Here is a 14505-nt window from a genome sequence, read left to right on the forward strand (position 1 = left end):
CTGGATTCTTCCATGAGACTTCCACATTTAAATACAATACAATGTTAGCATTTGTTTTTTCCTGTTTTTTTTTTCACTATTTTCTTTTTCTTAACCTCTGCTCTCACATCAGCAGCTGCTTCCATATTTTATTATAATTCAGAATAAATTGCAAAAGATTTCACATAAATAGATGATAATCTAAAAATATTTTAAATTATGTTGCGCATACATGTAAAAATTGTTATGCTTGTTGAGACTCTTGCACTCGCAAAATTCCAAATCGACAATTTATTTTACAGAAATGTTTTGCTTTCAGAACATACTGACTTTAATGATTATTTCTTTGTATAGAATATCTCTCTACAGTTTTTTTTTTTTTTTAAATCTGCATATTATTTTGTACATTTAAGGGATCAGTTGTATATTTCCATCTAGTAATTTTTAGTATTTCCGTTGGTGCCATTTTTTCTTTTTCATCTTAGAAATACTTCTTAGTTTTTAAACAAATGCCTTTCTTGTCAGTGTTTTGTGAAAAACAGTTATAAATTGGAAGAGAAAATGGAGTACATGAAAGGATTCTCAGTCCTCAGTACAGACAAAACCCTCTTACAGGCACAAAACAAATGTAAGTCTAAAAAACAGAGAGAAATGGTTTTTTCCCATCATTATCACTCAGGTATTGCCTGGAGGATCAGCTGCAAGAAAAATATCAGGAGAAAAAACATGTTACTTTTGTATGGGTTATGTCTCTTTAAAGGCTAAAACACGGGTTTACTAAACAATGGTATTTAACTACATACAGTTGGGCAGGATGTTTTACAAAGGGAGGGCAGTAAAAACAATTCTCTGCCCCTAGAAAATTATAGTCTATTTGCCTCTTTGTTCGTTCAAAAATTTAAAAAAATCAGCTCCACAGCTGAACCCAAATGTATTTTCTGAGTGTGTCAGGAATGTGGTTCTCTGTTTTAATGGAGAAGGGGGAAAAACATTTAGGAAAAAAAAAAAAAAATTCCCTAGGCATGCAATTGAAAAACAAAAGTGCTGTATGTCAGCTCTGTTTTCCCTGCTGGAATACATAATCCTTGAACAGAGCTTGCCCTGACCTTCCACAAGTAGCAGAGTAATTGTTCTTGGGGATTTTATGAGTATCACTATCTATTTGCAAAGAAAGCCATGGATAAAAGAGGAAAATGAATTTGAATTTGCAGTGAAAGCGAGCATCTTATACTGGGTTGTTCCCCAACTGGAAGAGAGCCAGACTCGGTCCCCGGGCAGAGAGCCAAGGAGACATCCTTGCTGTGGTGCACGACCAAGTTCTGCAGCTGGAGAATTAAGCTGGGCACAGAAGAGGGACCTCTGCATCGTCTTCAGAGCAGACGAAGATTTAAAGACGCTGGGGCATTAATTTTACCACCCTTCCTCTCTACCAGATCCGGAAGCGAGGCAGCAGTAAAACACCTAAGTTTTGCATGGGGAAGCTCTACAGAGAACAATCCCTCCAGGGCACCACAACAAAGGATAAATCTTTCTGAGGAGAAGGAGAGAATGAAACCAAAGCATAGAGCTGAAACCACAAAGATATACACAGGATGCATCTCTTAATTCATAATTCCTCCCAGTCCTCTCAAGCATGTCCCGAGTGTCAAATTATTCCCTCTTGAGCTGCCCTTTTAGTTCTCCATGGTTGCATCCGATTGCTGTCCAGCTTCGGAGAGCATGGTGTGAAACGCTCCCTCTGGGTAGCAATATTTACTGACCACAGCTGCCTGCGAGGCAGGGGTGGCAACGAGCCCCAGGGAGGGGGATCTGGCCCAGGTTGGGTGGGTTCAGCCCTGCTCAGGTCAGGGCTCGTCCCCCAATGGCGCTGCTGCAGAAGGGCTCAACAAGGACGGCCGCTCACCTGAGACGTCAGCAGCGCAGGCATGAATTTTTAACTCCTCTGTTCACCGAAGCAGCAGTTGCTTTCGGTCCAATTCACTGCACAAGATGTGCAATCTTAGTTTTATGCAGAGGTGAAATTCCTGTATTAATTCATATTGAGTGCGCACAGTCAGTGAGAAAAGTGGCAGTGCGGAGAGAGAAAAGTAAGAGGGATTTCTGTGATCCATATTCAGTTAGTTACTTTAAAACAAACAGTGAATATTCCATGAAGGTATCCGAGTAAACACAGAGCCATTCAGATGGCGGTAGGGGAAAGAAAACTTGCAGGCATAGAAAAGAAAAGGACACAATGAGGTAGGAAAGAATAAGTTGCCATAGATATATACCTACATCCTTCATTTCATGCACCCATAATTCTCTCTGGCAACTGCATGATTAATTCAAAGATTTATTGATTTTTTTTTCTTGTTCAATCCTGCTGACCTGCTTTTGTTGACAGGTCTGTGTGGATCACACTCCTCTGCCAGTTGAAAGCATGGCATCATGTCAGTCTCCATGGCCTGCAGTAAACATTTCAACGTATTCAACATGAACAGCATTCGAGTGCATGGTAAAAACATGCAGAGGTCATTTCAAATCAAAAAAACATGAACTAACACACTGGTAGGCTATTTTTGCTGTGAAAAATATCTGTAATTGCAATTATAATGCAATTTTGATGGTAGGAAAGAACAACAAAACAGTTCAATCTTTCTTCTCCTGTACTCTCACTTTTATCAGAAATTCCGTAGCTTTAAGTTTTCTAGCAAAACCAAAAGCATTTTTGGTACAGCAACTGTTTACAACAAAAAATGTTTAGCCTTTGCACCCACCACCTTTCTGCAGCAGGACAGAGCACCTGCCCCTGTATCACCCCGGTGCAGTTACACAGCTTGAGCTCACCAACCAGATCACAGGCTTTAAAAATTCACTTGATTCTAACTAAAAGATCACCTAGCCTTCATTGTAACCTTCCTCTGAAGAGAAAACATACGTGCTATTAAAATGTGCCTTTACAATTTAGCAACCCAGGTGAAGCAACAGAGATACGACACTGATGTCACAGCAAATGAAATGAAGCTCTGCCGGGTAGGTACTTCCAATTCTTTCTAATGAATCATTCTTCTAATGAGCTTTTCAACTAAAATTGGACTCTTGACAGGGAAGACAAACCAAATGAACATCTGTATGGCCATCTACAGCCCTACAAATTTGTGGGTTTATCTATTTAATAGCACTGTACTCCACAATGATGTTTTAGTTCAAATCAGTTACTTGGTCCAACACACAACACTGGAAAATACTCCTTCTGTTTCTTCGAGATGTCACCTGTAGGTATCTTCTTGATACTACCTTTTTTGGTATTAAAAATAACCCAAAAAATCACGGCTGGTGGCAGTTTTGATATTCTACCCCTCTCAGAGTGCAGCTAAAGCACATACGCAGGCAAAAGCTGTACCGTATAAAGCGTTCTGGGTAGTAAGGCACGCACTCATTAAACTGAATCTCATGCATCAATTTTGTTCCCTCATATCAAAGCTGTCAGAGCTCATTGGCTGTTTGCTCAGGTTAGACAGAGTTTTGATGGGAAACCTCAAGCATACAGTGCTTAATGCGGTCATCTACTTATCCGCTGCCATTCAGGAAGGTGACAAGATCACAAGCCACTAGTAGAGCGGATTTATAGGGAAGAAAATGATGCTACAATCACTATTTCAAAAAGGAAAAATGAAAATAAATAATAAAATTAGACCTAAAATCAGCACACTGATTCACTGACATATGCTCCTGCTCCTAGCCCTTTGATACCAAATCTGAGAGCACTGAGCCTTGCTGTCTACAAATCAGACCCCCAAAAAATCCTGCATATCAAACCAAAGCAAGAAAAATATTGCTTCAAATATTCAATTCAAGAAAAATCATATGAAGCAAAAATTGCCTGAAGAATTGTAAACAAACAACAAAGACAAAATGGAAAAATGTTGAGTGAACACCTGTGAAGGTTAGCAGTCAGTCTGCTCTTATTTCACCTTTAATAAAGATCTGGTAAACATCAAGTTAATTAAAATGCAGGCCATATTTATTTGAAGGTTTTACAAACCCCAGAGTGCATTAATATTACAGGAAGTGAGGGGGCTAGAAAAAGCTGGCCAGATGATGAAATGGGATTCACCCGAGGAAAATGAAAGAAATTTCAACTACATCTGGAGAGAAAATAATGTGACACAGATATTTCCAGTGAGACTAACTGTGCCACTGAATTCAACCATGCTGAAAGAAACCTCTTCATGACTGGCAACATCAATAACAAGGTGGTAAAACAGAACAGTTAGGGCATCAGATTGGATAATGTTATGCATGGTCCAACAGACCCGCAGGCCTGTAAAGAGGTGATAGGTGCCCATATATATATAGGTATATGTATATATATATGTATCTGTATCTGTATACACACACTCATGCGTACAGAGAGCGAAAGAAAGAGAAAGACATATATTTAAAAAAATTTCCAAATTTTTGAAGCCTTAACACAGAAAGCAGAGTCACAAACTCTCTCTCTCTCTAATTCACAAGAGCACAAGAAGTAATTCTGAAGGGGGCCTGAATCCAATCAAGTTTTTCATGCGCTTTAATTGTATAAGTAGAGAAAAAAAAAAAATTAAAGAGTTGAGAAAAAAAATAGAGAAACAGGATTGGGGGGCTGTTGGGGGATTTTTTTTTTTTGGTTTTAAAATGAATAGAGGGAAAGGATCCCTCCAATTGATGGAAATGGAGGGCTATCCAAAACAGAGCAGAAACAGAGGGGAAAAAAAATTATGATACACTTGTCTCCTAGACACACTTCATTACTGAAATGCCAAAAACTACTGCTTCTGCTACTATTTGTGAACCCTATTAGTATTAAAATTGTTGGATGTAATGAGACAGAGCAAATTTTGGCTTTCTGCACTTTAAGCACCAAGACACCGCACTCAAATATATTTTTCTCCTCCACCTGTCACAAACAGCTGCCAATGTTCTATGCCCTCAGAGCAGCCAAAATGTCCAGTCACACTGAGGAAAACCTGCAAGTTCCCTGTACAGGAAAACAACAGCCTCTCTGATATTAACAACTCCGTTTCACATGCATGTTTTCTTGTGCTGATTAAATAATCAGAAACCACTGCTTTGCTTACAATCATATTGCTCACTTTCCTCTGTGCTATCAAAATGTGATTCTTTGACATGTGGATCAGCTGCCTTCCATCTTCACCCCTTCCAGTCACTCTAAACACTTGTCTCCCACAAAGCTGTTGAAATCCTTGCATCCAATCCTACCGATCCCACAGCCATAATTTTAGAATGATTCACCTGATCAAAATACTCCGGTGTAAAGGAGTAGGAAGCAAACACAGAGCACAGGCTCCGTGTAGAGTAGCCAGAGGAAAGGTCCTCCAACGAACGTAAGCACGTTGCCTTGCTCAGTTACAATCTTAGTTTACAACGAGTCAAAGGAGAGCGTGAAAAATGTTTGCACAAGCAGGAAGTGCTAAGTTTTTATAATCTCCACTTTCTAGGATTATAAAACACTCTCCTCTTAAAAGAACAGTGCTCTCAGGAAAAATGCAGATAACTAGACATTTCTTAACTAATGTAGTAAGTGACTTTCCGAGGTCCCTTAGGAAAATAACCTTGTTGAAAGAGAAAGTGAGGAAGCAATATATTGTCTTTAGAGATGGGCAAGTGCACTTTAAGTGTCTTCAAGAAGTTTAGAAAACACATTCCTGTAACAGCAAACCTACAGTCTGACCTGAGCATTGCTGAACACTACTTGCATTAGCTTTCCAGGGAGTCAAGGAAGCTCAGCAGCTGCAGGGGTTTGACTGCTTTACTTTCTGTGTGCTATCACAACTTTGAATAGCAGAATTAAATCTTACTGACATATTTCTGGTGGAAGGTAGTTTACATTCAGAATTTTTTTTTATTTTATATATGTTGCTAATATTTAAGCATAAAAAAATTGTACTCTTCATCCCACTTTACCAGGAATGGGAAAAAAATCTTGCATCTAGAACATTCAGTGGCATAGGTTAAGTGTCTGCTGAATGATTGCTAGTTGGCAGCCATGATTAAGCCCTGACATCAAACCAAAACAAGAAAGATCATAGCTCATGTCTACTAGACACAGCTTCAATCAAATGGCTGGACTTAATCCATGTGATGATCAGCAATAATCTAATTCTGAACACGGGACTCTGCACACAGGACCACTCTCCATAAAGAGAGATATTTTTTTTCCCCCCACTATGTACAAACCTCATGGCTGAAAAAACAGCGATCGCTCTGTGCAAACAGAACCACTGCTGTAATCTCCAAACGCCAGCACAAACGAAAACTGCAGTGCTGTATTTTAGATGCCACCACGTGATAACTACTGGCAAACATTGACTGCTTACTGTCAACCGCAGCAGTTCAGAAAAGCCCTTTGTGCAGAAAGAGATCCAAGAGCCCCTTAGCCTTTTAAAGACAAGACTTGAGGAACTGTGTGTAAATAAATAATGCAATTCATTACATCAAATGTAGGTCATCGTACATCAGTGACACTTCTCAAGCTGTGGTCCAGTGTGTCTAATTTCTGGACGGATGGAAAGTAGGCTGGCTGGAAGGCTCATCAGCTGTCATCTGCACGTCAGTCACAGCCCTTCAGGGAACCACGTTCCATTCATGCTTACACACCTTTCCCTCAAAGCTGCTATTCTTTCGGCGCAAATTTAAATATGCCATTGCGCACAGTTGTTATTATCTGTCTCTCTCCTTTTCTACTTTTTTTAAGCAGTCACACTTTATGTGTAAATCGGACAGACTCTTGCATGGTATGTCATTAGACAGGAAAATGGGAATTCAGAAAGGTCAGGGCATGAACCTATTCATGATCCTGCTCTTGGCACTAAGCTATTCAGACACATGGAAAAACTCAAAATCCCTCATATTTATCAGCATCAGAATAGGAGGCATTCATAACAGAAGTACAGTACGTAGTGACAGACCAAATGTAATTCTTCAGCCTTTCTCTTTGTTTCCATCTGCTCTTAATTCTCCTCTTTTCGGTCTCTTTGCTGATCCCTTACACTGACCTTTATTTTTAATAATCCCTTTCTGCCCTCCTTCCCTTATAACCACACCCATCCTTTGCTCTCTCCGGGGCTAATTAACACATGAACGGACTCTGTTCTTTGCTTTCACCTAGGCAGAGCAGAATCAGCAGTTATTTTGTCTTTACCTTCTCTTCTATAGTCCAGCTTCACTGTTCTGCATATGAAGAAGAAATACTACGAGGCAAGCACTAGCCTCCCGTCTGCCTTGCAGCGGCTCAACAGGCGCAGAAGCACAATCTGTACTGTGGCACTTTTCTATAGTATTGTTCCTTGTTTTTATGGCTGTTGTTACAAAAATATCCTTTGCTGCGCTCTTTGGTCCTGCAGGGCCTAGGCTGTTTTCAATGGTTACAAGGTCAACACAAAGCTGATTCCAAAAGTCTCTTTCTTTGGGAATGGTTTGTGAAGGAAAGCAGTAGAGAGGAAAGGAAACTTGACCTTTGAGCAAGCCGTATGCAGCTATCAGTCATACAACGTTCTAGGAGTATTTAAGCTTTTATGTTTAGTGTCATCTAATGAAAATGCTTAAGAGCTAGTTACTGGTACAAGAGAAAATTGCACATCATTACGCTATTTATTATAATTCAAATGAATTTCAGACTCAGTTTCAAGTCAACTGACAGTGTACAATTCTTCAGAAAATAAGAATCTTCAGAAAAGAGATCCTGAAGTTACAGCTGTAGAGCTTGGTACAGCAGTAACCTGCACTTTGTGAGCCCCTTAAGACTTCTCAAAGTTACCGTTGGTCCTTCTATTTTGCCGCCATCTCAGAGATTGTTAGGCAAGACCCACACCACTGGAAAGTTTGATTGCTTTTCCTAGAAGACATAGATGGGCAAATAAGATACACTTTGTGCATTTGTAGCAGAGATCTGCTGCTGTCCTTGTCTGTCATAAGAGTTTGTAACAAACACAGCTGTATCTAGTGGAGATGGCTGAATACTTCATCTAACAATTCTTATTCAAAACAGATCTTTCCAGTGAAAAGATTTCCGTGTACTTGTTGTTCAAAGTTGGGGTTTTCTACTTTTCCCCAGAATAAATTCATCCAAATAATTGTTTTTGCCTTGCTTTAAAAATCTTTTTCCCGCTACGTTGGTCCCTAGAGGACAGCCTGAAAAAGCTTTTTGGCCTCAGATTTGCTGTCACATTGAAAGACAAAGTGTAAGAGCAAAACCCCAATTATTTACCTGTTCCCCTGACAGACAGACAAGCACATGCACACCTTTTCAGTCCACAGCTGTCCTTGCACATGGAAACTTCATAGAATTCAGTATTTCTGGCTCCAAACATGGGCACCTTCCCCTTTATTGAACGGGGAGTCTGACCTATCTGGACAGTCCTTGGAAACGCTCTAGCAATATGTCTTTATATGTTTCAACTCCCAATTACTTTACAATAACCTGGAGGCATGACATAAAATTGCAGCCAGGAAACAGAATATGCTTTTGCCCAGCCATATTTATTACACACTTTGATTACTATGGACATCAGTGTGCTTTATGAGGACTAAGCATACAGACAAAAGCAGGTATGTCCAGGATAGTACACTGTTGCAAGAGCAAAAAAATCTCACCATCTTAATCAAGGAATACACCTCTTAAACACTCTTTCTAAAAAGCTAGATTTTTTTTTTACATTATGAAAGTAAAAACACTTTGCTTTTTTTTTAAAATGTTGAATTTACATAAAAAGAGAACTGATGTTTAGAACAGTAACAACTGAAATAAAGGGTTATGGTTCATCCACAGATCTCTCTATCCTACTAGTCAGAATGGGACTACAGATAGACAGGGATATGAAATATTTACTCTAAATTCTACTTGGAAGGATTGCGTTGGGGTTTAAGACTTTCAAAAAAAAAAAAAGGTTCTCTGTTGGACCACTTGCACATAGAGCTTCCCCACCGAAAAGCTGCCCTGCTTCCTGTCATAGGGGATCTCCTATTCCCTCCTGTAAGGCGTAAGCTTCCTGGGGTACTTGTGTCTTCTATTTGAAACAGATACATCATCTCAGTGAAAATGTTCTTCTCACCTTTTTTCTCTCTCTCCCCCCCTTCCTTTTTCTCTTTTCTTTTTCTTTCTTTTCAAGTAAACACTATCTAGTTTTCCCACAAAAGTCTTGTCCACCTCAAACCACGATAATCATCACTCTGTGAGTGTATATCTTTTTATATTATTGCTCTTTCACAGTAGAGGTTTCCCCTCAAGATGGTTTTCATGTTTGCTGATGTTAATGAGTAACCAATAAATCAGTTTTATTAATAAATAAGAACAAAACAAATCAGAACTTGATGTTTTCCAATATTAAATGATGAGATAAAAAGCGTACTAGCTTTTTATGATGAGATAAAAATCTGGACTAGCACACAGAAAAAAAAACAAGCTAGCAGTGGCTGTATAAGCAACCATATGCATTTCCTCTGAATATTGATCATTAGTGGAAAACAGCTCAATAGTCATGTTATGTCTTGCATCCTATTCATCAGCACTGGCATTCTAAGACGACAGGCTTGATCAATATCTACCATTTGAGTTCGTGGCCAGATGATTGCAAAATTGATTATGGGCAAAACCTAAAACAATTCTTTTATGAAACACATGTGGGTTCTGGTTTTTAAATGCTCTCACTATTAAGCTGCAGTTAGAGTATAAATGGTGAACAAACAAATCTTACAATCATTGTGGTTAAACTGGAGTAATGTTTTCCTGCCTCACTTTTGCCCTTGCATGACAGATAGCATTGACCTGTAATCTAACCTGTGATTTCATCTCTGAAATGAAAACTTTTCTGTGATGTGATCCAATTTGATAAACTGATATTTTTAATAGCATCAGTTTTAATGAATTATGTTTTATTTCCATTTAGATTTCTAACTGTTGAATTAAGGGATTGTGAGATAATTAGAAACTGGGGTTTAAGTGTTGAAATTTTTAATAAGTTTTTAATGACTGTAGCCTAGTCAACCAAAGTCAGAAGTTGCATTAAGGAAAAAAAAAAAGATTAAATTTAGGTCCATATAGTTAAATGTTATTACACACTTTTATCCCTCAAAAGTTTGGGGTTAAAATCAATATAGACTAACAGGAATGAAATTATATTAAATAGCAGCCATGATGGTATGCAGAAATGCCACACTTTCTTCTCTAAAGAAGGGGTTACAGAGACCTCTGTGCCCTATTTCTGATTCCAGGGTGAAGGGCAGGATTGAACTACTCAAAGATATCACATAGGTATTAGGTACTAATGCTCAAGTCAAAAAAATCAGATTCAGAGGATGCAATCTATGTTGACAGTGAAAATATGCATGTTTTCATATAATACAGAATCAATAAACTTAAAAAAAAATATTAAGGTAGTTAACCATGCAGGTATACACGTTCTTTTCCTCCAGCCAATACTTACACGTACAGATGTACGTGCATCATGTAGTAGCCTATTTTAAGATGAAGCAAAGTAAACACATTCACTGTTGCATTAGATAATCTTAATCATAGTTTACATAATCTTAAACGTAGTTCTGTATCATTATATACAGAATAATGGAAAGCTTATTTGCATATTTAAATACAACTCTGACCTGACTATATTGGCTGAAGTGTTCGTGTGTCCTACAATTCAGATATTACAGACCTCTTCATGGAAACACACTCAGTTTCAGTTGCTCAATGACAAAAATAATATGCCATACCAAAATCCAAGAGCATAACAAGGAAGTAGATTTACTAAGCTTAAACAGTGCACCAGTAGTATAGGACAACTGATCATCAATTACATGGTACTTAAATATCTACCAAATCATTAGAAATATTTGAAATATATTTAAAAAAAAAAAAAAAAAAGAACAAGCTTATGTAAGGAATCAATAAAACACACAGAAAATAAAGTCTATAATATGATTCATATAGAAACATAGATATTTTCATCAATGTCACGTTTGTCAGAAAGGAAAGATTATTAATATACTGAGGAGGAGTACAAAAACATTTCCACATGTTGTAGGATCATAAACACAAACACATTCTTAAATATACTCTGCAGCAACATTTAACTCAAACTATTTTTTTCCATTCTGCATTACCCTGGAAAAATGTATTTCAAATTTCTGCACACATAAATCATTTGTATGTGTAACAACAGCTGCACTGTGTGTAATATATAATTTAGGTATATGCTATACTGAAAATATTTTTCCCACATATGCTTTCTCCCATGAATTTCTTACAATGTTTATGCTTTAAGATGTTGAATATTCTTTACCTGAATTCCCTGTACTTCCTGAACAATGCCTCACATTTCCTCACTTTGCCAGTAAATAGATTAATGCATATAACTGCTTTAGAATAGATTGTTTTACTTCAATATATTCAGCTTACAGCAAAATTTACTGTGTGCTTAAGCCTCCAGTGTTATCTATGAAGATATTTGAGATTAAAATGTTACGAAAGTATAAATATCAATTATCTATCTCATTTAAACGTAACCAAACAAATTTGGACTCAGGATTTCTTCTAATCCATGAGTAACATTACTACTGAAAAACAATTACAACATAACACATGCTTTATGACACTCAAATTTCTTTGGCACGTAGGAGTTCCTTATCAAACTTAAAATATGAAGCCATTGCCACAGCACTAGGAAGCTGGTTTCATGTCTGGTATAAAACAAAACCCATGTTTTTTTCCCCTCAAGCATGCTAGAAAAAGCAGGGCTGTCTAAAACCTTCATGTCACACACAGTCATAGGGATGCAGCAATGCTAATGTGAAATACATTACTGGAAGGATGACATACAATTCAGCTATAATTGACTCAAAGTAAACATCAGGCATTTGGGGGAAAAACCAGGAACCATAGCTGCCATTGCAAATTGGAAAAGAAAGCCATAACAGCCTACCTGAGACAAGCGAGACTGTGTCTTTCTCCCATGAGACAACAGTGATGTATGCCTCCACAGAGGAGGGGATAATGCACTTGAACACTGCTACATTGCCTCTCATGGCTTTCTGGTCCTCCACACGGACTGTATAGGGTTCCCGTAAAACTGAAGATAGAAGAAGAGGTTTCATTAAACAAGCCGTAATCACACATCCCATCCACTTCCTTGGTTAGCCTTGCAAAGTTCCCTAGAAAGGTTACTCAGGTTGTGAATTCTTTTGTCTCAGTGAACGATACAGTTTTGTAAGGCTGATTGCAAATTAATAGGAAAGAATTCCCAGATCTTTTTGTTTCCTCAAAATCTGCACTTCACCAAATTTCTGTGTTCTACCCCTACCTAATTCTGGGGGCAAGGAGAAAGACTTCTGTAAGAACTGCAGATTTATATGGGTAAATGGTGTTATGTCTTCTGTTACTTGCCTAGTTTCTCATGCTACGTTTCCTATCACAAACTGTTTTCTGCTCTATCAAAGGGTACAAAGTACATACAAGTACTGTGTGTGAATTAGACATCCAGAGGGTAGAAGAGAAGGTCAATGTCATTTAAGCTTTTGAAGAAGTGAGACCCGAAGGAGAAAAATCAATGGAAGTGACAGCCAGAGAAAAAACAAGGTGTCTCAGAAACACAGAGAAATGATAGTAGGTAAGGTAAGAGCTACATTCAATTGACCAGCACTGAAAGAAATTGGTTAATGGTAAGAAAACAGAAAATGTGATTCAGAGTTGTATTAAAAAACAGCATGGGGGCACTTAGATCCAGGATATGATTTGTCTAGCGTCTGGAAGAATTAATTTAATGGACGAAGAGAAAAAAGAACAACTGGAGAAATCCTTCACACCAAACTAGTATTGCTGGGATGAGATGAAGTTGCATTGGGTAGGAGAATGGAAAGAAGGAAAATCCTGCCACTGAAAAAATTCAATGAAGAATGAGGGGTGAAAAGTCCTGTGAGCAACAGTTAATGGAGAAGGTGATAGAGCAGAGAAGAAACAGATGTTATCTACCACAAGAAGTAAATGGGCAAGAGAGGAAGGACAAGCAGCAACATGGACTCTCCACAGGACCATAAGGGCAAGGTGCAAAAAAAGAAATCACCACAGCCAACATAGTTATATATCTCGAGGTGGCGAGCAAAGTTATACATCTTGAAGTGACAAATAGTTTCAATGAAAATAGGGATGAATGTATTGGAAAATGACATGTGTGTCTGAGGCATGTATATGCCTGAGAATAAAAGTTATTAGGAAGAACAAACCCAGTACAGCAGTGTAACCAAGTCAGCAATGCTAAACTGCAACATTAAGTGACATTTCTTGCCTACCTATCCTGCCTACAAACATATACCAAGCTCTACCAATTACATTTAACCACATTGGTTCTAGACTGAAGAGTCAGTAAATCCTTTGCAGAGTTTACGAAATTATTTCTATACACCAGGAGCACTGGAATTTCTAAATGTCAGCCCCACTTACAAAGTCTTTGAAGAAAAAAGGCAGAGTACTGAAATGTAACTGTAGTTTTCACAAATGCAAGCAGCATCAAGTTCTCAGGTCCAGTGCTATCACTGCAAAAAGGAAGACCAAAGTTCTCCATCCCAAACAACACTGTAGCAATATAACAGTTAGGGACTCTAACCAAAAGTAAATAAATTTAATTATAAATTAAATATTTTTTTTAAAATCAAAACAAATCCATCTTCTATGATAAGATAGACACCACTAGTTTTTAAAAAAGTCAATAATTTATTTTTAATCAAAGGTTAAGTTTTTTAACCCTGTTATAAGTGCTAAACTGATATCATAAGCAGTGACTTTACAACACTGGCTGCCCTGTGATGAAGCAGCTCCCTAATCTTGTTCTACACTGGAGGGAATGGCACATAAATCATCTTAATGAGGCTGACTTTTGTCTAATGCTCATGCTCCAACCATCATTTACAGAAAAGCTTTGTTTAGCAGCAATATCCTAACACACTGCTAAAGGTATCTGTATTTTTTCAGAACAGTTGGCCATTTTGAAAATCTGCCCAGCTGATCAAAGCAAACACAGAAACCATGCGTGGGGCATAAAAACTGGAAAAAGGTTTATTTCCTTGCTTAAAAAGTTTGCATTATTGTCATTTCAGAGTTATTTCCTCAGTTATTTCCAGACCATCATTTGCCAATTCCCATGAATGACTTGCTGATTTTTTTTTTTTTAAGTCCCTGAGTCATGAACGTATATGAGAATTTCAGCCTTTGCTAAAAAGATATATTCTCTCTTGCCATGACCGCACAGGAAAGCTTGAAGATGAAATGGAGATATGCACCTTTATTTCCATGTGGGACTGGTCTGGAAAAGGATTGGGTTTGGGTGTCTAGGTGTGGGGGTTATGGTTTTTTGGGAGTTGGGGATGTGTGTTACCTTATATGCAAAATTACATGCAAAACCACAATTACAATCATCTGTGAGCTGGAACCCTTATATCTGCTACCCATATTCTTGGGGAAGCAGGTAAATGAGCTTCAGACTTGATCTCAAGCTGACT

General features: G+C 38.0%; 1 protein-coding gene across 2 annotated transcripts in view; it reads right to left on the minus strand.

Moving 5' to 3' along the window:
• Window positions 1–12054, minus strand: part of DSCAM (DS cell adhesion molecule) — a 390627-nt gene extending 378573 nt beyond the window's left edge. For both annotated transcript variants that reach the window (XM_075172878.1, XM_075172887.1), the window contains exon 1: window positions 11937–12054. In XM_075172878.1, the coding sequence (XP_075028979.1) occupies window positions 11937–12039 (103 nt within the window). In that variant the 5' untranslated portion in view covers window positions 12040–12054. The remainder of the gene's footprint in view (window positions 1–11936) is intronic.
• Window positions 12055–14505: the final 2451 nt, after the last annotated feature.

This window comes from Calonectris borealis, chromosome 1, assembly GCF_964195595.1.
Source record: "Calonectris borealis chromosome 1, bCalBor7.hap1.2, whole genome shotgun sequence".
Taxonomy (NCBI): Eukaryota; Metazoa; Chordata; class Aves; order Procellariiformes; family Procellariidae; genus Calonectris; species Calonectris borealis.